The sequence below is a fragment of the Synchiropus splendidus genome, chromosome 6, assembly GCF_027744825.2.
Source record: "Synchiropus splendidus isolate RoL2022-P1 chromosome 6, RoL_Sspl_1.0, whole genome shotgun sequence".
In the NCBI taxonomy this organism is placed as follows: Eukaryota; Metazoa; Chordata; class Actinopteri; order Syngnathiformes; family Callionymidae; genus Synchiropus; species Synchiropus splendidus.
The window spans coordinates 7111194-7139183 of NC_071339.1; the positions used below are offsets into that span (position 1 = coordinate 7111194).

General features: G+C 42.8%; 1 protein-coding gene across 1 annotated transcript; it reads left to right on the plus strand.

Annotated features, from left to right (window-relative positions):
* The first annotated feature begins 110 nt into the window (after positions 1-110).
* trim62.1 (tripartite motif containing 62, tandem duplicate 1) lies at positions 111-27773 on the plus strand. The gene is made up of 6 exons (XM_053867967.1): positions 111-258; positions 883-1426; positions 18102-18197; positions 21968-22224; positions 23431-23546; positions 25658-27773. The coding sequence occupies exons 2-6, from the start codon at positions 1019-1021 to the stop codon at positions 26206-26208; spliced, it is 1428 nt and encodes a 475-aa protein (XP_053723942.1). The 5' UTR covers positions 111-258; positions 883-1018; the 3' UTR covers positions 26209-27773.
* Positions 27774-27990: the final 217 nt, after the last annotated feature.

Below are 27990 nucleotides of genomic sequence, written 5' to 3' on the forward strand. Positions count from 1 at the left end.
ATTACGTACATTTTGAGTATCATCAAAACTCGATGTAAATTTGGCTTGTTCGCAATATGTCAGCTGATCGCTTATTTTAACTTGTGAAAGTATTTTTGAGACCGACTGTCGGCGACATCAGTAATGTAAGGTGATTTCCTTAATCTTGAGTTTACCCGCTCAATGAAGACATTTGGTACGGTCTGTTGCCGCTGTGTATTGCTCCTCTTCCTGAAAGACTCTCACAGAAGAGCTGCTGATGTCGCCGGACGGAAGCTGGTAGGACCAACCCTTTTTCCTTGCTTTTCCCATATGTACTCAGTAATTTTAATCCCACTGATACACATGTACATGGTATATTCTATTAGGTTGTTCAAATTATGTTGCTTATTGTTCTTTTTTTTTGGTGAAACTATCTTGTGATTTTCAGTCTCAGCTTATCCCTCCGTGAGCTGGTGTCACGGATTTGGCCGTTTGTGTTTACAATTCCAGAAAGCAGGGTGTTACAACTTTCATTTAAGATGAACATTAAAGTCAGTGAAATTGTGTTATTTGTTCTGGTCGGTGAAAGTAGTGAAACAAAGCTGCTCTAACTCTTCTGGAAGGTAGATTTGAAAGACAGGTAATGCTGCAGGTGAAAAAGCTATCGTCGTTTTTTATTGTGTTTTGGCCGCTCCAAATTGATTTGTCAATGTGTTTTATAGAAAATATTGAGTCAAATGCTATTTTAATGGTTGTTAAACCTTTTCACTTAATGCACTTTTTCTGTATGTCACATTTTTTATTGTGTGTTAGGACTCAATTAAAATGACTGCATCATTATTTTTGAAAATCAAACTGTACAGTTATATGTGATAATAATAATAATATCAGACCTTTCTGTCACCTGCCTTTCGTTCACAGACCTGCATGTAAATTTTCATGATCCTCAAGAATGCCAGTCCTATTCCCCATGCCAAGGAACCAGTGAAGCAGTGATAAAGCTCAGTAGGATCAGCTGCGCAGCACTGTACATGCTGCTTGGTGCCAATTCTTGCAAATGGCTTGCTGTCTGAAGGACGAGCTCCTCTGTTCCATCTGTCTCAGCATCTATCAAGACCCAGTCAGTTTCGGCTGCGAACACTACTTTTGCCGAAAGTGCATTACAGAGCATTGGAGCCGTCAGGAGCCTCACGGAACGCGGGATTGCCCTGAGTGCCGCCGAACCTTTAATGACCCTCTGCTTTCTCCAAGTCTGAAGTTGTCCAATATTGTGGAGCGTTACTCCGCCTTCCCACTAGACGCGATACTAAACGCTCAGAGAAACTCCTACCCTTGCAAGGACCACGAGAAGGTCAAGCTTTTCTGTCTCACTGACAAAAGTCTGGTGTGTTTTTTCTGTGACGAACCGGCACTGCATGAGCAGCACCAGGTGACCACGATTGACGAAGCCTACGAGGAGATACAGGTCAGTCATGACTTCAGTTGCAATTCATGATGAATAATCGTGGCATTCAAAATACTTGTTGTTTACTTGTTATAATACTTGCTATTTTGAATTTTTTTTTTGTGTGATTTTGCAAAATGGTCACATGGAAATGAGGTGCTGATTTAAACGGCAGTTGATCGGCGGTGTTGTCTTGAGTGTAAACCACAGGATGGAGTGACTCTCTTGTGACATTTGAACAAGAACACAGACAACTTTTGGTATTACAAATATTTATGTTGTGGCTTGCTACGTGTTTAACTTGTGTGCTTTGTGATTACTTATGTGTTCTTCAACTAGTCAAGTCTAAGTGTATTGGCCATATAGAGCCATTGACCTCGCACACAGTTTACATTCTTTTTGTAGTTTACAGTATCAAACCTTCCCTGAAATGATTTAGTCCACAATAGTTAGTTTGCATTCTAAAGACACATGATATTACACAACGTCAATGACAGTCTTACTACTATTAAAGTATGTCCTGTTAAAAGGCAGTTTTAAATTAAACACAAGAAAATATCTAAAAAATGATATAATTACAAATAAAAGTTTTGGAAGAAAGTGATGGCTCAAATGTCACAGAGGTCAAGCTGAGACGGAAGGTTGCGAGTGGAAGACAGACCGCCGATTGACCAAGGGCATTTGGGTGATTAAAGTGAGCTAAAACAAAGGAGGCTAATACAGAACATTTCTGACCTTTCCGTGTTTCATAAAATATAATTAACGGCTTTGTGAACGTCAGCGGCCTGTTCCGTAATTTTCTAATCCGACTCTAAATGAAATGCACGAGAAAGGTCAAAACTCTAACTCTTGGAGCTGACGTAATTAAACTCAACACATGATGCCAATTTTTTTTTTCCTTGCCTCTGGGTTCTATTCGAAGCTCATCAGTGCCACAGTTTGGCATTTTGTAGGAACCTTTGACAACGTCTACAGTGCTGAAAGGGAGCGCCAGTTCATTGAGAGTCTCCTTTTCACCAAGTCATGTGGTTTGTTACAAAACATCTCTTCGCTGTGAGAATTTACAGTCACCAAGAAAACGACTTTATCTGACATAATTTCTCACCACTGTGTTGACTTTGTCTTGAAAGTAAGTGACGTGAAATGAAGTAAAGTGTCATCTTTTTATGCTTATCGTTCACTAGGATTTTGGAACTTCAAGAAGCAAGCATGCTGCTTATTTTTGATTTAATCAATAAATGCAGTTTGCTTTGGCTCTGTTGCAACTCTAAGCAAAGAGGACTGGTGCAATGAAAGAAAACACAAAATTGTGTGTTCTTCATTCCCAATTTAAGATTTCAAAACTCAAACTGAGGTTTTAGTTGCAGGCTGTAGAGCATGTTGACCTGAAAGTTATACAGAATAATTCTTCTCTAGAAACAGGGAGTTGGAGACAAGCACGAACCAGTTTTTTCCTTTTCAAAAGCCCAGCAATGCATCATTCTCTCCCACTGTCATCTCTTAAAACACACTTTCCTCCTCTGTTCTTCAACAATGAGAAAAGGAAACACACCGGGTATTGTAATGCACTGAGATGGTTTTCAGATCAACAATGAATATGGCGAATGTCTGGAGGAGCTGTCAAACATGGGTTTCTTTGGCGTGCATTCGAGCCTCCTGGATGCTTGCATGATGTGTTGCAGCCAATTGTTGAGCCTGATTAAAGTTCCAACACCATTGTTTTTTTCCTGCACCCCAACTGTGCTGAAGCTCTCTCACATTCCAATGAAATGAAGGGCTGCATTTTTTTCCCACAGGACAAGTTGGTCTTAACACAGTCTACGGTCTCCTTGTTACTGAATGCAATCAAATCAATAATCTTTATTCAGCCCCATATAAAGTCTTGTTGGGATGAAAATCTCTTCAGCAAGTGAGACCAATGCTAATAAATGATGCCAGAGTTTGTATACTGATGCCAAATGGATTAAAGAGCATTCTGCTTGCTGGTGATTTAAGTGAAGTTGAGTAATGTTCTTTTCAAAAAAATTTTTTTTGTCGATTAAAGCAGTAGTTTTAAGTGTTTTTGGCGCCGCTGCTGGTAAAAGAGCGTTATTGCACTTCAAGCAAGCGAGAAGACAGGAACTATGTATTTTCTTTAATATACTGAACGTTTCTGTAGTGCTTTATAGACTGAAAAGAATTTCAACAAGATCAGTGAATATAACTGCAGTTTAGCTTACTATCAACATTCGCATTGTGACCAAAGGTTGATCAAAATTTATTTTATGTTCTGTTGAAATTAGAGACAGACCTCAACGACTGGAGAGCCTTTTTCAAAAAGTTGTTTATGTTGATGCAGACGCAACCAGGATCGTGGTGTGTTCAGGAACTACATAGAGACAGTTGTGATAGAAGCATTAACATTAGCACATTTGTTAGCATGTCAGGTAATCCAGTTGGATGTTTGTATTTACACCAGCGTTTTTCAACCGGTGTGCCGCGGCACCCAACTCCAAAGTTCACTCCAGTCTGGCCTCTTCTCTCTTGTTTTCACTTTCTGGACTCTACGTCAATGAAAATAAATGAGTGCCGCATCACTCAGTCTCACTGCCGTGAAGGAGTTCTGTAGTCACATGGGCAGCAGTGAGGATGCTCAACAAACCTCGACCTTCATGGGTCATGTCAAGCATGTTACTTTGTCTAGAGGTTTGTGGTAGTCACAATATAAGCAAACCAAAAAAGGGCCGATGTGGGCGCGGTTTTTTCTTCCAACCAAACAAGCGCACACAGTTTTACCCAGAGGTCTCAAACTGGTCCTCAAAGGGCCACAGTGGGTGCTGGTTTTGGCTCCAGTTGATTGTCAGTCTGGTGCTGTTTGTTCCAGCTGATGCGTGAATTGTTAAAATATGTGCACTTGTTTGGTTGGAACAAAAAACTGCACCCACTGCAGCCCTTTCCTGGATCAGTGTGGAACCCCTGCTTTAACATGGTATCCAGCCTTCAGACAGCGTTGGTGAAGCTGTGTGGGCCTGATTGATGGAACAAAAACCTCTTTCTGGAACTGTTTTGGTTCCACCCTGGTTGTAGTCAGCGCTAGTGACTGTTCAATGTGAAACCATTTAACTCGTTCCTTGAGTCACGATGGAGCTAATATAGCAGTTCACCTGTTGCCCAACAAACCCTGTTAGAACATGGCATTTGTCATTGTTTGTAAACCCCGCTAACCTTATCATCCTATGCAGCAGTCCACTTTAAGAAGAAGGAAGGAAGGAAGGCTATTTTGGCAGATCACCTGTAGTGGCTGAGCCTGTGAAAGCAGCACTGCAGTAGACTTGAGCCCACGCGGCTGACAATGACTTGATTGCGGCTGTGTCACATTGGTCACCCACATAGGTCCGTCGTTCAGATGTTGCGCTTCACCTGCATGCTATCTTTTACTAACGTCATGTCATTCCTTCTTCATCTGTCGAGCGAGTGCATGTGCAGCTTTCGCCTTCCCTCAGTGTCACGCCGGGTGGCATTTATCGAGGGAGAAAGGATGTCAGCTTTAGAAGTGATCATCTGGTGCTTTGAAAACGGGCCGTCTTTCACTACCCTCACAGTCACATTCCAGCTTCTCAAAGCCTGCTATCACCATGCACGGCTGTGCTGCTGCAGTAATGAGTCAGACAATTTCAAGGGCACCCACGTCTGCCACCCCCCCGTGGCTTTCCAGGGTCTGCTTTCGTGCGTGTCTCTCATCATTCTTGTCTTCCACGTGCCTTTCATTCAAATGTAGCCCTGAATGGTTTCTTGCAACTTAAATGTACTGATCATTGACCAGGAATTTAGGTTGGTGTGTCAGCGTTCTGTCTGATAAAGACTCACTGAAAAGGACGTTATGTGCTATTAGAGGACTCCTGGCATAATGTCCTCCTTCTCAGAGAAGTGATGGCCGCTGTTGCTCTTGTTACTGTTTCCACTGATGACGCTGGAGGCTGGAAACAGCCACACTGGTTGTTTACTGCGGCCCAGATGAGCCGCGGAATTTGTATGAGAGCAGAAGTGATGCCACATCCACCACGGAAAACACTTTGTCTTGTTAAGATGATTACTTTGGCCGACGCTTAAGTAAACTGATTCAGATGTCTCTGCAGCTGTTAAGCATTAGAACTGTTGAATGTACAGTCCCCATTACTGAGTCGTTGCTGTTGCACTGCACCATCTGCTACCATGCATATAGCATATAGTTTAATGAGGACTTCGATGGTGATCTACTGTTTATCAGATTGGAGGGATGAAGAACTGACTGAGTGGAACACAATGTTCATCACACAAATCAGAATGGATCTTTACGATCCTTAAAAGGCTACTTTTTACTTGTGTATTGACCTCCATTTGCTCCACACTCTGTCATTTCTTTTGACAGCTGATATCCAGGCACGCACTCACTTGCCTTCCTGTGAAATCAGCCAAGTGTGATTGCACCTTTATGTCATAAGCATGTCAACAGGAAGGAGAGTTCAAAAGAGTTTTTTTTTTCCCCTCATCTTTCTGGGAGCTATTGAGTAAGAGGTATTTATCAAGTAGCTATGTAAACACTCCCTCAATCTTGGACAAATGTGTCTTTGATGGAATGGAAAACATGACTGCTCAGCAACTTTGGATATTTCAAAACCATTTGTTTTATAACTCCAGGTTTATTTGCCTGTAAAAATCGGAACATGTCACCACCTTGGAAAGAGAAAGGAAGCGTCTTTGTCTTGTCAACACTAATTCACAATTGGCATTGGCGTAAGATGAAAACATTAGTAGCTAGCTGGTCGCTGTTGCTTCTTGAATTTGCTGAAAAGTCAAAATGTGATTCAAGTTGTGATTCATATGTTGTAGGAAGTGGTTCTGTCTACAATTGGATTTGAGAATGTGAGGAGGTTTGGTAAGAAATGCACTTGTTTGGAGGTGATATGATTTTGGTGGTTTTCGAACAAGGTTGATTTTCTTCTTGTTTGTTACTGCACCATTATTACGATTCATCTATTCGGTCATTTTTCTTCGTCAAGTTGTATCCAGGACAGTAATTTGAGACTCTCCTGCACTTATGTTCATGTTTGTGTCTGTTCATCCATGATCAGATCACTGAACCCTCTCCTCCAGAAGGGAGTCACCCTGAGGCTCCTCCCAGTTGAACACACCCTGAACACCATCAAGGAGGCCTGCTGAATAGATGCTTTAACTTCCTTAAAATCGCTCTTCTCAGTTCAGCTCAGATCCTCCACTGGATGACTTCTCACCTCCTTCTAAGAGAATAGTATTTTGGGGTCCTTTCTTCTGTCATGTGCTTCTCTCTGTCTAAACCTGGAGCTTGTGATAGTAGATGGACTAGTTAGCGGTTAGGCTTTGTTTTCCAGCTGAGCTCTTTCTTCAACTGGTCAGACCACGGCGTCCTTGTTAATAAAGATACTACATTAGTGCGTTTGTCACTGTCACGTTCATACTTCAATCTCTCCTCACCAAAACTTGAATCTCTTGGTCAGGATGTTCCACTCTTTTTTTGGCCTTGGTCCTTGGACTTTCACTGTCCCCTACAAATTGCTGAAGTGACTATTATAGTATTGGGCTTGATAGAGTGAGCAGTACCAGACAGACCTTGAGATGAACAAACATAGTTTGTGGTATTTTGTTTCATATATTTTTTGCATGTTATTTTGAAATTAACGTTCCCCCGCTGCGGCGACCTGTTTTGTTTATGGTGCTTTAGCAGTTGAGGTGGTGGCTCTGCAGCGACGTATGCTGCTTCAGTTGCTGAGACGGACACTGCCAGTGGATTCACATTTGTAAAGAATTCTGTACTGGTCACGGCATCTGGAGTAGACATGCCCAGACAGGGAGAGATGATCAACGCCGACGCAGTCAACGCTCGGCATAAACCACTACTCTCAATCCAACAATTTGTGTCATTTAATTCAGAATGACCTGTTTATATGAAGCACGTTGAATATTTCACTGAGGTTTCACACTAAGCAGAACTAAACTTTGCAGCCGTGTCTGCCTCAGACCTGTCAATCATTCACGTCTGACCCGATCACTCTCTGAAGTGGGTGCAAACATGTTGGTAGGCTGCCGTTTCAGTGAGCAGTGGCTGGGAGGAGTAAATACAAGTCCTAAACTCACCTGCACTTCTCTTACTACACATTACTGTCCTCCGAATTAACAGTCATGGTGCAGCGATATCTCGGAGGGGAAGTAGATGGGGACACATTAGAACTGGATTTGTTCCTGTGCTCTCTAATTGTTAGTATTGAATTGCATGTCAAGAGTGCACTCTGTAGTTGCTTATTTATTCTGTTAGTCCTCGGAAAGGCCATCTTCGCTGAGTAGTAATATTTATTTATTTTTAGTAATTCTCTTCTTCTTTTTTTTTCTTTTGGCTCCTCCTTTCAGGGGTTGCCACGGTGGATCATCCTCCTCCTCTGCTTCCTCTTCTCTCAAACCTACAAACTTCATATCCTTCTTCACCATCTCCATAAATCTCTTCTTTGGCCTTCCGCTCTACCTTAATTCTCAATAGTCATATTTACACACATTTTTTAAGCAATCCCCCAGCAGCGTAAATCACCTTCACGTTCACCTACAGTACAGTACCTACAGTATTGATACAAATATTCTATCATATTGTCCATAATGGTGCACCCCTGCTCCTAAACATTTGTCACTGCTGCTTGAATCAATTCTAGCCTAATGTTGCTCATGTAACTGTTATGAAATCCAGTAACTGACATTGCTGTACAGTGTTGGAGGCTTCATGTTTTAAATCAAGGTTTCACATGTAAAGCAGCTGTCTTGCCTCACTGAGGAAGCTTAGAAGATGACATAAAATAAATATGATTGTGGAGCAAGAGATGTTTTATTAACAGTTCCTTTTGATCCACTGCACACATGCCTGCTTAAAAGAAGATGCAAATGCAGATAGATTTGTGTTGGAGGATTTCAGTGGAAAGTCTGCACCGACACCACGTCCGTGGGACACAAAGTCCTGCGTTGGCTGATTGATTAAGGGGAGAATTTAAGGAGATTAGTGGCCATTGTTCTCTGGAGTCTGCGCAGGGCTGCTCGGGTTTATAATCTCTTGTAATTCTGCGTGTCTATGATATGCTGCAGAAGATTTAATTAGACCCGCTGCTAAAATGAGCCATCATTTCAGCATCTAATCAGGGAATCTCCAAACCCTGCTCAGTGGCTTCACGCTGCACGATGTGAAGCGAAGCATTGTTTCTGTTTCATTTCTGGGGAAGACAAGAGAGCGGGAGGATGGTGCAAACATGTTGAATGTGAATCTAGATTTACTGCTCTTGCAATCCACCAGTTTGCTTCAGCCCACAACTGGTTTGAATGTACTTTGTTTTTTCTGCCTCAGAAATGAACTTGACCTCTTGTGACCACTTCTGCACGACTTGGCTGTTAAAACAGTGGACCCTTAATTGCTTGTTAATTTGATATGCGACTCCATTATGTAGTCTTTGTCTGGTGGTTATTAGAGCTTGTTTATTCCACGTAATGTATTTTGATCAGGCTAATCATTCGGGAGCAGCAGGCTGTACGATCTCCCCTGATTTATATTCCCTTCATCTGCGTCTCGCATTTGCAAATTAATATTTTATTCCTGCTGCAGTCGAACCACAGAGTAGTCCTCAAACATTTAACATGTAAGATCTTACATTAGTTTGAGGCTGCTCGCAGAGGAAAGACATTTAGAATAACCTTCTTTTAAGACATAAACGGGGATATTTAGCCATGGAAACGCTAATGTGAGGAGCTTCTTTCAGTTCTTTCAGTTGCATGGGTGACAGAGTCAAATGTTTTTCAGGTGTTTCTATGTAATGTCAGGCAACAATATCGCTCTTCAAGGGTCGCACCATTCTGCATTGTTTATGGTCCCACATCATTCACTGCCATCATTCTGCCACAGACTTGGTGTCTCTGGTAGTAAAACACAGAAAAGGTTTTCATTAGCCAAGTTTTCAATGAGAGCAGATACATGACGCTCCAGAAAACCAAATTATTTCCTCAACTAAGCTAGCGCATAGCTTTGTAGCTCAACTATGAGTAGCATGTGCAGCTGGCGAACCGTCGCTCCGTTGCACTGATTCTGGACCTCTTAAGATAAACCAGTTGATAGGTCAGCACAATCGCTGTCAATACAGTTCTGTATAACAATATAAGTTTGAAATGGCTCCTCGCTACCTGTCAAGTTCGTGTGTTCTTCCTCTATTGTCTGTAGAACTGGAAAACTGAAGACCTCACGACACCACCTTTTGACATTGAGGTGACAAAAGTAATGCGGCTCTCTTTCTGCAGCATGTAAACCCAGAGAACTCAATGCAATTGGACTACGCGTCTTAATCGAGCCATGACCATAGTCAGGCTCTGCATTTAACCGTAGTCAGTGAGACGTGGAGCAGATTGTGATGTTCATCTTCTCAACTGGCGAGTGGCACGCTTTTCACCAACGGCACAATTATATGAAACTTTATCTTGACTTCAAGCCCACGTGAATGAGTGTATTAGATCTCCTAACTGCTGCAGAAGCTTAAATGGTTTATAGAAAAAATAATTAATAAGGTAGATAAAATGATCAGAGCATATACCTCTTTTAAAGATAGTGCTGCAAGTGAAAAAGTGCAATGGATCTGAAGTCAGTTTACAAATACTAGGACACTAATAATTTCTCATTTTGTAATTCAGTTTTCTGAAAACATAATCGGAGTGATGCATAAACTTGCCTTATATTTATACAAGTAAACAAAGAGACGTGACCCTGGCAAAGGTCCTTACTGTCCCTCATGAGGCCTCCAGGTTAATGATTGAGTGTGATTTAATAGTTCAACTAACTTCCCAAATGTTTATTCAGTAGAAGGGGGAGGCAGAGCTCTTTATTTGGTTAGGTGGAGCCGTTGGCTTATATAGCCATCAAGCCAGCTTATGAAGGAAGCATAAATATGAGTGCAGCTCACAGCTTCCACGCCCACTGGGGTAAGGCAGAGGTAAACAAATGAGGTCCTCTCTGAGTTCATGCAACAAGATCAGGCTCATTTAGAGTGCAGTTGATGCTTCACGCAGATGTTTGACATGATTTATATCGTCCTCTCGCTGGCTCCGAAAGGTTTAATCCAAAGAGGCTTTGCAGGGGAAAAAAGACAGCATGTTTTATTATGGAGGAATTCCTCCTGTAGTCCACCAAGGGTCAGTTTCAGGGTTTACTTACTTACTTGTCTCTATCTATATCCATTATATTCTATGTTCGGGCGCGTCTGTGGACTCATAGCAAGAAATCTTTGCAGATTTGTAAATCCCTTTTTGTCCTTTGCCAATCACGGTCTACACGTTTCGGCATTTCCCTTAAGTACTGCCACTACAACTCGCCTCCTCCACCATACTCACCTTAATTTAAAGGACAATTGGTGGACAGAGAAAATGTGTGACTGATACTATAGATGCAAATAAAGGGGAATGATCAGTTTATGAAATTTGCACTGGCATTCCTCGTTTTTCTTTGCTATGAATTGCATAAGACGGTGGCAGCGATGTGACAGCTCCTTTTACATCTCTCTCTGACAGATGTTGTATATGCTCACTGTCCTGCCCAGTCAGCTCAGATGGCCCCTGGCTGCTCTGCTGGCGGAGAACAGCCTGCTGGGATTCAAACGTCCCTGTGCAGACGCTGCTGGCTCTGCTGAAACTGCTCTGGGTTGTGAGCACAGCTTGAGCTCAGTGTCTGGGAATATAAAACAACACTGGGATTTTCAGTCTGACTCAGCGTTTTTACAGCCCAAGTTTTTGTTTAAGTTGACAGCCGAGGTCAAATGAGGGCAGCTGTGTGATATTTAAAATCGTGTTGTTCCCCTGTGTTTTGATATTGCACAAACCATGCAACTCTACATCGCTACCTTGTTTTTTCTGCATCAACTATCGTCATATTGCACACAGACAATCTGCTGATGGGATCTGCTTTATATCCTCCATGGTGCTTTATTTGGGTCCAAGCTTCAGACATTTTCAAGATTATCTTTCAAATGTATAATTCTTTTACTAGTCCTTCTCTCTGTGGCATAATTTACATTTGCACAGTTGATGAACAACAGTTGACTCCCCATTTTTCTGATGTATTTTAATGATTAACAATTGAATCTGAGCAACGGCTTATTGGCTTCCTCGAAAACAGACCCTTCGACCCTCATTCTGATCTATGACCTGAGAGCAGCAAACCTATTTCTGTTCTTTCTCTTGTGGAATTATAAAAAAAATAGTACATTTTGTGGATTGATTCAAAATCTCTAAAGATACATTTATGGTGGAATTAGTTTTGAATTTTGTTTGTGAAAGCAAAAAATGCATTGGAAGGTCTTAACTGTAAAGGGAGTGACGATATTATGACAAAGTATTACCGCAAGATTTTAATATAAATCAATAAGTAGTTTAGGAAGTAGTTTATTAGGGTTGTCAGAAAATATTCACGATCTCAAATATTGTGTTAAATCATGGTGTGATGCTGTATCAATATGCTTGGTACGCCATCAATATTTAACGTATAAATACACGTTTTTTAATATGCTTTTAATAGGGTTGTCATGATACAAAAATTCCAAACTGGATATTGATGAATGATATTTGGTATTTGATACTGTTTTCAATACCGAGCAGATAAATAAAGAAGACCAAAAGTATTCAAAAACCTTTTAATTCACATGAAAAACAGAAAACTGACAATCAATTAAATAAAAAATATATAATCACAAAAGGTAAAAGAAACTAACAAATAAAAAAATAAAAAATATCCTTTTCATTCGCAAAGGAATGCAAAATAAACAACCCAAGTGTCTGTTTCTTTTCACACCTTCAGGGTATTTTTGTTGTTTGTCAAACAGCAGTGGTAGAGTTGGCTCTAACATGTTACTGTAGGTTTAGTTGCGCGTTGACTTTATGCTTCAGTCTACTTCTTTAATGGATGAAAACTGCTGGAGGCTTCTGTCCGCGGCTAACAACAAAACAACCAGCATTTATTGAGCAACAGGCTCGTGCGCTCTGGGGACTATTAATTGAAAACATGAACGTAAATATTTCTACACGGTCAGCTTCAAGTTTCAAGACCGACCTCACAAAGACCACGTAAAAACAGGCAGCGGCCACATGTTGCCCACGACTGCACAAACCTGCTCGTTGGCCACAGACATGTTGGAATGCAGTGCGACTCATCTCAATGTTAATGGCTACCTTAAGATGGTGATGGTGTGAAGAGAAATTGTAAGCACAGCGGTGTCTTGTTTTACTTGTGTGAAGCTCTTTTTTTTTTTTAAATGCTTCTCCTGCGATTTGACAAGGACACCTGGGTAGTTGTACACAAACGCTACTTGTCTTATGACAGGAAATTCTGTTAAGACTTGCATCTTTGCCTTTTGACTGCAACAATGAAAAGTAGGACAATGCTGCGGTATATTAGCATTCTCTCTGAAATAAGCAACAAAACACTGGATTGGAATCGTGGCGACCTGTGTAGCTCTAAATATGTATTATCAAGTAAAGTCAATAATATATGTGTTGTGTATGCTTGGATGTCCTGAAAGGTAGTGTTATGTTGAACAGCCAGTCAAAATGTTTGCACTACTGCAGCTCAGCTGACTCCCTACTGCGTCACCGCCCGCTGCATTATTAGCCAGCTACATGACAGACTTTCAACCTTCGACTGATGAAGGTTATTCCACACTCTCCTTGTGAGAATTACTTTCAGCGTGTTGACTTATAATGGCTCTCCTGGGGGTCGTGCTCCTGTTGCGTAGCAATAAGCATATGAAAGTGAATCTGCTCAAATCCTAGCATCCAACCTCTGCTGTTATTCACTTCTGATATTCAGATCAGCTTCAAGTTTGCCACCTGTGGTATCAGCTAATCACAAAAAAAAACCTCTTCTTCTTGCGCGAGACGTCTCCTGCCTGAGGCGTATTATTATTCATGTTGTGACTCCGCATGTTTTGTTTGCCTTTGCTCTGGGCACCGTTTTGAAGACAACAAGGCTCTCTTTAAATCATGAATGAGTTCCTGATGATGGTGCGCTCATTGTTTAGACTGCTTTTTACGCTTCATGTTTTTGGTATTGACTGTATTTGTCGGGGACCTTTTGTGCCACTGGAGGAAAACAAGAATGAGTTGTACTCATCTGACTTGTTTTCCTTTCTCCTCCAACTGGACGTCCTGAGGAAATGTCATGTCACACCAGTGTCGGTCAGATGAGACGGACAGGAGAGGGCTACCAACACAAAACACTATGAAATATGTCCATTTGTACATGCATTGTCTACCACTTACTACATCACAACCAAGTCAATGTTCTGCTGTTTAGTAATCATTCATCCCTCGTTCTACTGTTTTCTGCTCTGGAAGTCATTTCCAAAAACCTCAACACGGAAAGGTTTTATTTTTGCTTTTAGGAAGATTACAAGGATTAGAAAACGTTGCACGTTAGGGACGCGGTTTGGGGCCTTGAAACCTTTCAAGAGGATTTAAATGTTGGCGTCGTAGGTTCCCCTCGCCTGCTTTAATTCAGCTTAGCCCCACATGTTCTGTTTGGTGTCGCAATGGGACTTTATTGGGTCACCCGAAGCTAACTTGGCCAGAGGGGATAAAATGAACGTGACTCAGCTGTACTTCACTGTCATCATATCACCACAATGGAAGCGTGTTTGTTACGAACGTGGTGCAGCTGAGGCTTGAAACAGCACTGTTATTCTGTGGCTCGTGCCTCACTCAAGTTCAGATTTAAACCAGGGGGTGGAGGAAATTGTAGCCTTTATTTTGAAGACGCTGAGTCACTTGAGAGACTGATGAACATGAGATCAAGGCAAACACGAAGCAAAGACATGACTCACACTTGTTTTGTTTGGATTTAATACAACAGAAGATTTAATATTGAGCTCCTCTACAGATAGCAATTTCAAGAATCCTGCTGCAAGTCATAGAAAAAAAAAAAGTTGTCGGCCTCGAAATTGGCATGTTGGTTACTAAAGAATATGGATTTTTTCCCCTAGTCTTTTGTTGTCTGATTTATTTTCTGTCGGCCTTCCAGAAAGATAAGTGCAGGGCGACTGAGTTATGAGTGGCTGCTGAGGCCAGAGAATTCTTTCAGTGAGCAATTGCGGCCTGTAGAAATAGTAAATCAAGAATCACGCTTTTAAAATTGAATTAGGATGCTCCCAAGCAGATGTCATCGCCCAGGGGCTGGATTGGAGATTGGTTGGTTTCTGACGATGATTTCCATTTGCACACGCTACATTGGTTGTTGCCACCGATCACCATCTAGTGCATTGTGTATGTGCGAGATAGATGGCTTTTATTTTTCCCACAGTTGGGAAATTGGACAAAAAGTCTTCTCCAGTGGTAATTCTGAATAAATGGCGCTGGCTCTCTGTGGAGAAAATAGAAGTAAGCAGGAGCAGTTTCAGAGGTGGCAAATATCAAAATAAATAATGTATTCCTGATGAATAAATGCAAACTTAATTGAGTGAAAAAGTGTGAAGAACTCTGAGAACAACACTGCGAACTGACAATACCACACCTGCTTCTCACTGTGGATATGAGGGGTAACATTTATCCAAAATAGAAGTTTGTCACACGTAAACAATAGAGCAAACACTAGTAACCTGGAGAGCACTGAAACTACCTGATCTGATGAGACACTCGCTGTTGGTCATGTACAAAGCCATAAATAGGGCACGAGCACCAGCTCTTCAAAGAGAATTCAACTGATGAAGAGAAGAGGACATTCTGCCAACCAGCTTGAGCTGTACTGAGACAAATGAATACTCCAGTAATGGATATAAAAATGTGACACTCTCTGTCAGCTATTCACAAGAAACTAACTTGTATGTTCGTGTCCATGTCCTGTGTTTCCCTACATTGACGTCCAACTAGCCATCTGATTTACTCCATAGCAATCTCATCCACTGACATCACTGCCAGACAAGAGACATAAAATATTCATCCGCCTGTCTCTACTCTTCTTTAACCGATATGTGAACGCACAAATGCTTTGTTGATGCTTCAGACTAGTAATGCACAGAACAATAGAGAAAGACTTCTGCCGGTCCATTTCTGTTTCAACAGTTTATGATTTCTGTGCACATTTTCCGGTTACAGTCAGTGTTTATAAAGAGCTGCTGTACTTGGCCTTGTCAGTCTTACAGATCCTGTGAAATTGACTCAAAGTTTTAATGACTCACTTGGGTTTTATCCACAACTCTAAGGGGGATGTTTTGACGTTTACTGAATAGGTGGAAATCTTCGTTTATAATCGTGAGAAATAAATCTCTCTCCAGTCAGCGCTGGTCTGTTCTCTCTTCATGTGTCCAGCCAGGTGTGCGACTTCAGACTTCAGGAAACCTTGGAAATCCTGCATAATACCATTTTACTACACTTTTGTATTGTCTGGTTTTATTTGTATATTGTTGTGTTGTGTTATTTCCTGTGGTACGTTATGATTTTTACCCTTATTGCACTTCAATTTTGTGATGTGCCAAAGGAAAGCCTCCGACTACTCCATGGCAGTGTTTCTGCTTCTCATTTAACAGGCTATTTTCAAGCAAACTGAGATCATAATTGTCACCAAGTCGTACGAAAAACCATCCTTGATAGAGTACTGCTGTGATGTAGAAGTGGGAATTCAAGTTTGTATTTCCAAGTGCGTTTTGTCTTGTGAGGCAGTGTTGATCCTGGCGGAGGACTATTTACATTTACACAGAGATAAGTAGCTATATTTAGCCAACACGGTTAACAAGTCACCTCAGAATTAACCAGCAGGCTGTTTTTTTTTTTTATATATATATAACTGATTTATGGTTCTATGGCTACCTGTGAATTGATATTAATAATATTTGAGCAGACAAATTATATGTGTTTGAGTTTGAACAGGTTTACTCAACAGTTATAACCTTGAATAAATTCAGCCTGACGGATGTGAACAATAGAAGAACTCATGGTCTGTTAGCTTAGCAATATCAGCGGCTACTGTATCCTTTCTTTGACTATTTACCGAGACAATACGCTACAGAAGTGTGGAGGAGTGTTTCTCCGCTCCGTCTGTTAGGATTGTCCATCAAGCTGTGTGGGAGTGGCCTTTGACCTGCTGCAGACAAGTGCATAGCGATGAGGTGCAGCGTCCGCCGCGCCTGCCGCACTCCTATCATTAACATGGAGAGTCATGCTCCTCTGCTGCACCGAGCATTGTTTTTCTTCGCGCCAATGGAAACGAGACCCACATTTGCACCTGTTCCGCAGCTTGTCATCTAGGCCAGCCTTTTCTGAAATCTTACCATTCATGCTGGCTCTTTTCACCTTCTTTTGAAGACACGGAGCTAAAAGATTTCCTGTCAATGCAGATCTTTTTTCTTGTCCTCGTTGCTGACGGGTGTCTCTTAAAGCAGGCTGCTTCATTTAGAGGATTTTATTGCACTTGGGTTTTATCCGATCACAGTGGATGTGACTGGAAGGTTACATGAGCAAAGAGAGCATTCAGATCTCTGAAAAAAATCTGGATCCTGGGAGCCTAAGAGAAAGTTTCCTATGCTTAAATTGACAATTTTATTTAATGTTGTTAAAATGGTGAATGGTCCTGCTTCCTTATTTAAATTCTTTCAGGTCATCGAGAGTGCGATTGTTGTTGGGCAGTTCTGCTCCCAGAAACACAGCTCTTCTTGGCAGCACATTACGCTCACATTGGGAGCGGTCAAAAGCACAACTTGAGTTGTTTTTAAACCTGATGAACAGAGGCACCTCAGGACAGAATGATGGAGGGTTCCTTGTTTGACCTCAGGACTTCAGGAAGTAACACTGGATTTGGTTGCACATAATCTCAAACGACCAAAACCTGTGGGTTCAACTACATACAATCAGTATCCATTGTTATTTTTTTCAATAACCACAATATCCGACCTTCGCCTTCATCACTGTTGCCAAAATGTTTCCCAAAAGAAGCGTTTTATTACCGCCACATGTGGATAGGAGGATGATTGTTTAGCTAGCCCTGTGTGTTTGAATGGCCCAGTACTTCACAGGACGATAGATTAATATTCATTTCACTTTCAGTCCGGTGTGACACACAGTCCACTGCACAATAAAGAAAATATATTTGCAAGTTATTTTCCATTGAGAACACTTTGCTTTCTCTGCTTGACTGTTGAGACCCTGCAGCCGCTTCAGATGCTGTTTTGGTCTTTTTAATGAGTCATAAAATGTTGGTTTAATTATTTTTGCCCCTGCTGTTACCGCAATACATTTAACAAACAAAATGGCACTCCTGAACTGCTCTGCTTGAGAGTCCAATCTGCACCTTCAGCATTACGTCTCGCTGGATTTTTGAGAGTCGTTCTGAAGGGAGTTCATTTGCTGAACCACATCTGTCTAAGCAATGAAATTCGTGTGCGCTTGTTTTGGCACATGGGACTTGCAGAGGCCGTTTGTGACTGGAGCTTTTCTTGGCAGCTCCGACAGAGCATCGTTGCTGCCTGGAGGAGACTGTGAGGTGGCTTAGTGGTGTGGGTTCTGCCAACCCGTGTCTGACTAGAGATGAGGCCTACTTTCCTTTTGTAATCCCTTGAGCAGCGCCTCTCTTTCATACATTTTATATTGCCATTCGGTTGTATACTTTAACCTCCATATGAGCTGTGACTGATATGTTTGTGTTGTTGTATTTCAGAGGGAGATGAAGGAACAGCTGGCCACCCTGCAGGACAGTGAGAAGGGGCACACCGAGGCCCTGCAGCTCCTTCAAAGACAACTCACCGAGACCAAGGTGAGATCTACCTTGACTTTGACCTTGAGTTTTTAAAGTCTGTTCTAGTCAGGATTAATGGACACTGGTGTCTAGACCCACCTCCAGTTCCTTAGATTATGTTAAGACTGTAAGGATTGTGCCACATGTGCATGCAGAAGTGCAGGATGCCAGGATATACAGAGGGAATATTTCCCCTCACCCTGGTTCAATACTGCGAGCACTCTGATTTAGTCCAGTTAAGTTCATTAGCTGAGTGGAAAAGGTCACAAGTCCATCACAGAAAAGACAACGTCCTGCTTAATTGCTGTGCAAGGCTTCGTCGACAAACCAGCAAACAGGAAGTGATGGTTTTCTCCTCAGCGGGGCTGAAGATACTTTTTAGACATTATTTGCTCAATCTTTTTAAGAATGGATGCTTGACTGAAAGGCATCATCAACCTGTATCACCCATCTGATGCTCTTTGGCTTGTTAGTTGGGCAAGATAGGCGGGTTTCTCTTATCTGTCTGCTCTTACTGATTAAAGGAGAGTTTGAGATGGTGAGAGAGATGCTTTGCAGCTCTGCGGTGAACCGTGCTATCAAACAGATCTCATGCCTGCCTGCGTCCTGCTGCGGTCCAGCTTGACCACTTGATTATATTGGTGGCAGTGGTTACTTTAATCTGATATATTAAAACCTGAGAGGAGCAAATGAACGATTGATACTTGTGTTTTTAATTGACATCTGTGTTGAGCGCATTTCTCATATTTCATCTGTGAGCCCAGCAACACTCTTTGTATTCATTATAAGAGCTGAGTGGAGCGTCAGCTGACTCGGTGCTAGAACCTTCCTACTCATTTTAAATCCAGTGTAGCTGCAAAGTTAATCACAGAAAACATTATGCACCTCTGACCCACTAATTTGGAACAGCAGCCATTTCAGAAACGGCATATTCAAAAACCAACTGCTCTCAACCTGAACCACACAAAGCTTCTAAAAGTAGAGTTATGGCAGCTGGACTCCGCCTGTGTTTCAGTCTGTTTACATGTAAAAAGCTGTGTGTTCTCTGTCTTTTGTTATCGCTGTGACTGCCTGGTGTCAGATGAAGGGTATTCCCAGGTCATTGTTGCAGGACAGCAGGATGCTCCACAGGCACTTGGTGACTTTTAAACTTCTGGGACAAGTGATTGTCGCCACTGACAATACTCAACATTTGAGAATTCTTAGCTCATAATGGCACAAGGTTATCCGTCTTTCCTCATTTCACTGCTAATATTGGCGTTGCATCATCCAAGCCCGCTGGACCTTCATTTCATTCCTTCAGGATCCACTGAATATTTTATGGCATCATGCTTCTGTACTGTTAAAAGAAACGCGTCCAGGCCTGTCACTGCAGTTATGTACCCATTTCACTTGCCCCTCAGCAGAGTTTGTGGTTATAAACCGTTGAATACCTGCAGGTTTATTCGTATCCAGGTCAAGGGTTTGGTTTCCTTCAAGTCAATCGTCGTCTTTCACTTCCTTCACTACAGCACACTTTGGAAACTGATGTTATCACCAGCAATATTGCTACAAAACATTTTCTGCCAAACACGTGTGGTCACACATGCTCGGCTTTTAAAAATCTATCTTAAATACCTACTGTAATTTGGCCCTTAAAAAGCTGATGGTGTTTGATGTGAACATTTGCTTTCATTACGTTAGAGAAAGCCACATCACAGAGGCGGCCCACCCTAACAAAGTTAGCCTGTGTCCCAGAGCCGTCCTAAGTCATTGCGTCTGGTCATTTCTCTGCATCATCCTCCTGCACTGCAGACCCCTGACTGCCAGACAGAACTAGGCGTTTCTGTTCACTTTCCCCATCTGCTGCATGCCGCCCCCTATTCATTGAGAATCTCATTAGATTTACATCCATTTACACTGAGTGCACTGCCTGGAAGACAGCCACACCGTGACTGCATTGATCTCCGATCTATTTAGGTAGCTAACCGCCAAATGCCTACCTCGCTTTCATTTAACGGTTGATGTCAGGCCCAGCTTGGCTTTAGCGTGGAATTAAAAAGGGAACACCAACACAGCTCCGCTTTCATTTCCACTTCATATACCTGCCTGGCTTTTTCATTTAATTGCCTTGCTTGTTTGCACCCGGGAGGGTCCCTGTCTGTTAGATATGCATTGTTTTATTCTCTCCCCCAGCGGGGTCCATTATCACATGCTTGCCAGCCTGCTGTCTCCCAGGGCGGCAGACACCTTCCCCGTGCCATCACAGCCTGCTGGGCTACAACAATAGACATGTCAGAGCGAATGAACACCGCAGTCCCCCCTCATACCGTCACGACTCAATTTTACCCAGGTAGGAGGGCACATCCTGCCCACCTTCCTGTCAAACACCAGACAAGAAGTCTTAAAATACCGCTGACACATCCTGCTGCTTGACTGAGACTGATGGCGCTTTTCTTTCTTTAATTAAAGCGCAAATCACCGCTGACACTTGATGTTCCCTCAAGAAACATCTTGTGCCATCCATAGTTCTCACAGCAAACTGATTTACTATTACTTCAGTTTCTTTCTTGAGGTTGTTCTGCAGTCTTTGCACATGCGTTGTGTTGCACAGATGGGACACAATTTGACAATATATTCTCAATGACTTTTGGATTAGTTCCTTCCACTCTGACACCATCTGCACTCACTCAGATGGTTGTGAGGATTGCTGTGCTTTGTGTGTGAGCAACAATTGTCCGTCTCTCGTCATCGTCCATCTGCTGTTCTCTCTAAGTTCATTAGAGATGTGTTTGAATTAAGTCTATTTACGACTTGGCTAATGAGCTCTAATTTATTACTCGTAATGTACATGTATATACAATACATTATATGGTACAAGATACGGAGAATGCCATGTGGTATGAAAAAGAATTTACAGGATAGAATTTCGAAAGTGCTTTTCTGCATTTTTTCCTCACGTGCCCATTTGTCATTTTATAGTTGAGTACTTCAAAGTCTTATGACTAATAAAGGAATAATAATAATAAAGGAGTAATAAAGACTTGATGCCTACTTTTACTTCTTTTCTGACCATTTTAACACATGCATTCTTAAATTTAAGATTTAAAAATTGGGTGATGATGGAATATGGGCCGCAACGACTAGTCGACTTGATCGACTCAGTCGTAACATCATTGCACTGGTAGCACAGTCCGCAAGATGAGAAATGGCTGAGTCTAGGGGACCATCACAAACCCAAAATGTGCATTGTACAAAGCATACATGAAAGGACAACTAACTTCCACACCACATTTTGCGTCATTAAACTTAAAATATAAACTTTCAAAACGCAATAGACACCTAAATACATTCTATTAATATACCTTTTAACACTTGGATTGACAATGAATTTGTAATCAAAATGATGGGACCTTTTGTGTACATGATGTGAAAACATGAACCATTACATCATTTCAATTCAGACACGTTTTAATATACACCTTCAAGAAGGCAAAAAATAGAAAAAAAAACATTGCAGAATGAAGCAACTATTCTGTCAAAAGGACAACTGAAAAACATTTACTTTGATGTGGGACGTCGCAGTTTGGTGAATCTCTTGAGACTTTGTTATGGCCGTGGAATATTTACATAGCGGCCGCTTGTAGTGGGATTCTGAGACAGAGAGCACTGCATTCATGAAAGTTTCCTTTCCGGGTGTTTTTAAAAGTTTCAGTTTCAGGTGGCTGACGAACACTGCATCCCACTCCAACTAACTCACTATACAAAACGTATATCACAGAAGTGATACATGTTTGTTTTTATTCCAGTCTTCAGCTAAGAGTCTGCGAGCAACCATCGGTGATGCATTCGATCGACTTCACCGCTTCCTGCGCGAGCGTCAGAAGAGCATGCTGGAAGAACTGGAGACGGATACGGCCAGAAAGCTCGCAGACATCGAGCACAAGATCCAGCGTTACAGCCAGCAGCTGCGAGACGTCAAGGAAGGAATACAGATCCTGCAGGAGCGCCTCAACGAAGCAGGCCGGCACGATTTCCTAGAGGGAGTAGCCGTCACATCCGAGAGGTGAGTTTCAGTTGACAAAATAGAACTGAGCTGTCTCCTGAACTGAGCCTCAAATGTTGTTGATAGTCATTCAGCATGTTGAACATCACACGTGTATCCTGTCATGAGCTATAAAAGCCAGCGGGTTTTGGATTTATGAACGACTTCTGTTAAGCCCCGGACAGATGGTGTGTTAAGTCCTGTGAGAAACCAGCCATAATTTTGTAATCCATACAACCCACATTTAGATAGTTGAGTGAAACCATTTAGTATCTTGGAGCCTTTTATTATATGAATGTCTGAATGCATTCTATTGATATAATGTCTCACAGTATTTTGTAACAATAACACAAGTAGGGAACCACACGGAGGCAATCTCGCCTTGCGGCAAGAAGGGTTCTATTCCCGGTGACCCTTCTCATGGAGTTTGCATGTTCTCCTCGTGTGTACATGGGTTTTCTCCGGTTCCTCCCACAGCCCAAAAACATGATCACGAGGTCAATGCCCCTAGGTGTGTGTGTGCGTGTGTGTCCTGCGATGGAGTGGCGAGGGTGTATTCCTGCCTCTGTAATGGTGGTCTTGCTACTGTACCGACCGCCTGGGAAAGTCGGTGCTAGGGAGAAATCCTCGCTGTAGTCACAAGCTTTGAAAGAACTAGGTGGCAAACACGAGTCGCTTTCTCCTTCGGAGGCAGACCAAAGTAGGTTGAGGACCTCCAGTCCAGACCAGCTGGAGAGATCATGTCTGGTTGTTCTTTGCATTTTCTCCGTAAAGTTGAGAGGATTTTTGGGATGAGGGTTTGTTACCTAAAGTGTTTTGTTTTGCAGCTTTCTTGACTAGCAACTGTTTCAGCTGTTGAACTTCCTTTTTAAGAGGACATGTAGTGTTTGTCTTCACCGGCAATTGTTGAAATTGGGTAATTTGAAATGTCAAGTTTAAATCTAAAAGCAGATGCTGTGCAGCCCACAGATTGATTTGTAATTGTGTTTTGCTTGTGATTTCGTGACATGATCCTCCTCCTCCTCCTCCTCCTCTCTATGACACATCATCTCCCCACGCAGAGCTTCATCAGTCATCAGATTCCAGGATGATTTTATAGACTCGTATCAGATTAGTCACCGACAGGCCTTGGTGCTGGGTCAGCTCAGGGTCAGCGTTATTTGGGGGCTAATCGTTTAAGTGGATTCAGCCTGATATTGATCTGTGCCTTTTTTCCCCTCTCATAAGGATCAAAGGGAAGATACATGAAACCAATCTGACGTACGAAGATTTCCCAACATCGAAGTACATGGGGCCCTTACAGTACACCATTTGGAAGTCTCTTTTCCAGGATGTCTCTCCAGGTCAGATTGTGTTTGTCTTGTAAATGTCTTGTAAGTTCCGCACGCACCGTAACACAGGCCAGCAGGAGGTGTTCCTCATCAGGAGGTGGATGTAGCCCGAGGTTTTTACCCATTTGTGTTTCCCTCTTCATGAGGAATCTTACTCCTCAAACCATTGTGTCAATTCCAGCTCATTTACTGGCTGAGGGGAAGCCAGGATCCATTTGACTTTCTGCCAAATGGAACAATTGGTTGCGATCCATCCCCAGCAGTTGCCAGAGTCGACAGAGACAATCACCAGTCATCACTCATCGCTCCGTCATCGCGCCGCTCCTTCCTCCTCACGATTAAGCAGCCAAACACGTTCTATTCTCACACGTGTCCCCGACTGACACAGCGGCACCAGGGTTGTGAAATTTTAATGGCTGGATCGTAACAAACACTGGAGATGTCATTGAGCGCTGTTCGCTCCGTCCTGTCCTCTGGCTGCCGGCCAGGCTTTTACCTCTCGGCATCGCAGATGATAAAAATACAGAGGACAAATTCTCTTTGCTGGATCGGCTGTTTTAAACAAGAGAACAAAAGGAGCAAGCAGTTGTTCAGCAGAAAGGACTCCTTTTAAAAATGAAACTTCAGCCAGCGAGCAAAGAATTCCCAGCAGGCCGGCACGGCTGCTTCCATCACTGTAATTGCTGTTTTTACTGAACTGCGTGCTTTAAAGCAGAGTTGATATCACTGAGATTGAGCAAGTGGAGCACACTCTAGAGAGATCTACACCGTTTAGGTCTGGCTTAGACATGAAGGTTATGACGCACTTGCTCAAGTAGATTCTGCCGAGTTCAGTCACTTTTAGTTTCTTCACATGAAAATGTAGCTAAAGTGGTTCGAGCTGGAGCTCCATCTCGGAAGGTCCGTAGTTTGAATTCATTTTAAAGTGTGTTTAATGTTTCAGGAAATCCCAAATCAAGACTTTATGATGAAGAAAATCCGTACCTTGACTGACACGTTTAAAAATATGTGCAGCTACATGGCATTTGAAAGGAGTGTCATACTGTAGATTCTGGGCTATGGAGAGCATAGGAATATTAGCTGCACCCACTACATTTAAGAGGGAAAATACATCTGGTCTATAACCTACTGGTGCAGCGGTGCAGTCTGCACCGTAGAAAGGTCAGTGGTGCGGCAGGCTTTAAATTGCATGAGGATCACTTCTAAACTAGTTTTGAAAACAGGCTCCAGCATGGAGACTGACTTATGAAACAAACTGGCCAATGTTCTGAACTTGAATCATCAACTCCTCACAGCTTTTATTGACATTAAAACACTCAAAATGTTTTTCACCTGTACGTCTGAAGTTCAGACACCACAGCTGGTCTCAGCTGCTGCCTCTTGTCTCTGCTCCTCCAGGAGATCGGCTCTGTGGGCGGAGCTGTGGACACGCGGGCGAAAACATTTTGAGCGCTTTACGCCTGTGATTTCATCGGTTTGATGTAACGTGGCTCAATATTTGGGCAGCACGATGCACGATTAACTGCGTCGCTGTATAAGACGCAGAAATTACAGTCAGGAAATTTAGGATAGTTAGGATTGATACAGTATTAAAATCGCTAACTTGATAATGATACCTGGGAACATACTTGGTTCTCAGTACCAGTTTCAAACCCGAATATAGGTTACTTGATCCCCACAGATGTACTCTGCCAAGGCTGTTTACTTTCAAAGGATTTTCAAGAAACTAGATCTTTTTTTGAAGGTTGAGTTGCCAGTAGCTTCTTGCAGGTCGACCTCTCTCTGCTTCAGTCTGCATCTTTTCATGCAGTCATGTTAACAAGCTAAAGGCATCTAGCCGTGGCCTATAGTAGTGTGATAGCCTCCGCTTATGCCATAACAACCGCCATTAATGCGGGCCACTGCTCAGACTATCAACAGTAATATGAGTTTAATCCAGTAAGATCCATGATGAATGGAGGATTTACTAACATGTTGGAGTCAATCATAAGGGCCAAGTTGTCAGTGTCTCTGACGTCTGACTGCGCCGCTCACCCGCACCCTGCACACGTGCACCCTCGTGCCAACAACAGCAAATTTCAAAATTAGACAGAAATCTCTTTCTTTGTATTGTGTTACCTCAGTGCCTGCGGCGTTGACCCTCGACCCCATCACAGCCCACCAAAGACTGATCCTTTCCGACGACTGCACCATTGTTGCTTATGGGAATCTGCACCCACAACCTCTGCAGGACTCCCCACGCCGCTTCGACGTGGAGGTGTCGGTTCTGGGTGCGGAGGGCTTCGCATCGGGCGTCCACTACTGGGAGGTGATGGTCTCGGAGAAAACCCAGTGGATGATCGGCGTGGCCAATGAGACGGTCAGCCGTAAAGGCAGCATCCAGATCCAGCCCAGCCGTGGCTTCTACTGCATCGTCATGCACGACGGGAACCAGTACAGCGCCTGCACCGAGCCCTGGACCCGTCTCAATGTCAAGAGCAAGCTGGAGAAAGTCGGGGTGTACCTGGACTACCCCAAAGGTCTGCTCATCTTCTACAACGCAGACGACATGTCCTGGCTCTACACTTACAGGGAGAAGTTCCCCACCAAGGTCTTCCCGTACTTCAGCCCGGGCCAGAGCCACGCCAACGGCAAGAACGTGCAGCCACTGCGGATCAACACCGTTCGCCTTTAAGCGTCCGTCACGCGATGAAATGGACCGGTTTGGGTGTCGGAGATGTTTGTTTCTTCCAATTCTGTGTTGAAAAACGTGCTTGATGTCGTCGATTAAATCTCACCGCTGTAACTCTCATGACTTGAAAAGTGTCAGTCTGCATTTGAGCCTCTTGGACCGATGGTGCTGACACATGGAGCTCCTGGACTCCTGGGACCTGCAACAGTGACCCCCGCTCCCGCTCCTCTTCTTCACCCCCCCCTCCTGAATGACTGTCTCAGGTCTGCCTTGCACAACTCCAGGGAGGGCAGCGTTCGACACATGCAGGCACGCGTGGAGCGTTTTTGACCACTGGCTTCAAACGGCTTTCATTCTCACCCGTTTCTGGCTAAGAGCTCTGCTCGTTCACCAGCAAATGTCATGTTTCCCTCAAAGCTAAACTAAATAATGCAGTGGAGTCACAGTCAAACACCCAGGAGTTTATTATTGAATTTCCTTCTTTACATTTCACCCGAATTAGAGCTTAGCTTAGGCATCTGTAATGTCACTCAGGGTATATTTAGGAAACAATGAAGGGTCTTGCTAATAATATTTAAAATAATTCTCTTCAGGTTAATGACCACTCAATGATGCTAAATGTCTTAATCCATCCACAAACTCCTGAATTGTCTCATGACCCTAAAAAGCCCTGTTGCATTTCAACTGGCTGCTTTCAGTCGTGTGATGGAGACTAAAAGTAGCGGACGAATGTTTAAATCATCGGCATGACGCAGCTCCTCTGACACGCGCAACCAACTGATTTAGGCCTCGCAATAAGTGCAGTTGTTAAAGTCATCTAAGAGTGAAGAACAGAGTTGTAAACACCTTTATTTTGATCTGTAAGACACGAACTGAATTCAGAACTATCTTTTGGTTATTTCTCACATAATTCAGCTCTCGCATCATCTAGAATCAAATGGCTTCACTCTTGAAGGAGTGGGGAAACCGTCCAGCAAAATCCAAAAGAGAACTCTCCAGAACTTCTTCTACGTTTGTGATTCGTGTCGTGGTCGTGTTGAGTCGGGGCGGCGCACCAGGGACCGTGGTTGGATGTGTGACCGCTGCGTGCAGTATGATGAAATCTTGAGGTCAAATTTGCTTCACCGCGGTCTGTGGCCTAAAGAAACGTTACTGAAAACCAATTTTCATCAGCTCAGTCCTTCCACACCAATTCTTTGAAATCAAATATGAGATTACGTTTCAGAACTATAATGACTATGACACTTTTTAATAATGATGATGATGATTGTGTCTCTTGATGAGTGTTTTCTTTTGCACCCAGAATTGTTGACAAACTTCGGTCTGCTTTTGCTGCTGGAGGTTTGTGGGGAAAGTTTTAATGTCAAATAAATTACTGTTAAAAACATCCTCTTGTGATTTATTTCCTCTGGTATTTGATGTAAAATTCAAGCCTCGTGTGTGCGATGTTGTATTTTGTGGCTGACCAAAACAATAAATGCAGTTGAAAACAAAGTCGGTCACGCACAGAGCCGACATTTTAGACACCGTAGCTTTAAGCCAATGAAAGCACGTACAGCTCTTACAGGCTTAATAACAGGACTTGGCGTGTCATGTTTAGACCCCAGGTCTTGTGGAGTCGCTCCAGTGGATCAAAACAGTTGATTTTAAATTTGGGATGCACCAGTACCAGGCTTGAGTACTCGTACTCATAGTATGACCACTGATACCACAAAACCGAAAATGTCTGTTTGTACTGCTGTGAAACTTGTGACCATCAACCATGTACAAGAAAAACATTGAGGA

What these genes read in the sequence shown, in the direction of transcription:
- trim62.1 (XM_053867967.1), top strand. Translation starts at nt 1,019, where the DNA reads ATGGCTTGCTGTCTGAAGGACGAGCTCCTCTGTTCCATCTGTCTCAGC. An exon ending in AAGCCTACGAGGAGATACAG is followed by an intron (nt 1,427 to 18,101) that starts GTCAGTCATGAC and finishes GTTGTATTTCAG; the next exon opens with AGGGAGATGAAGGAACAGCT. An exon ending in GTAGCCGTCACATCCGAGAG is followed by an intron (nt 22,225 to 23,430) that starts GTGAGTTTCAGT and finishes CCCTCTCATAAG; the next exon opens with GATCAAAGGGAAGATACATG.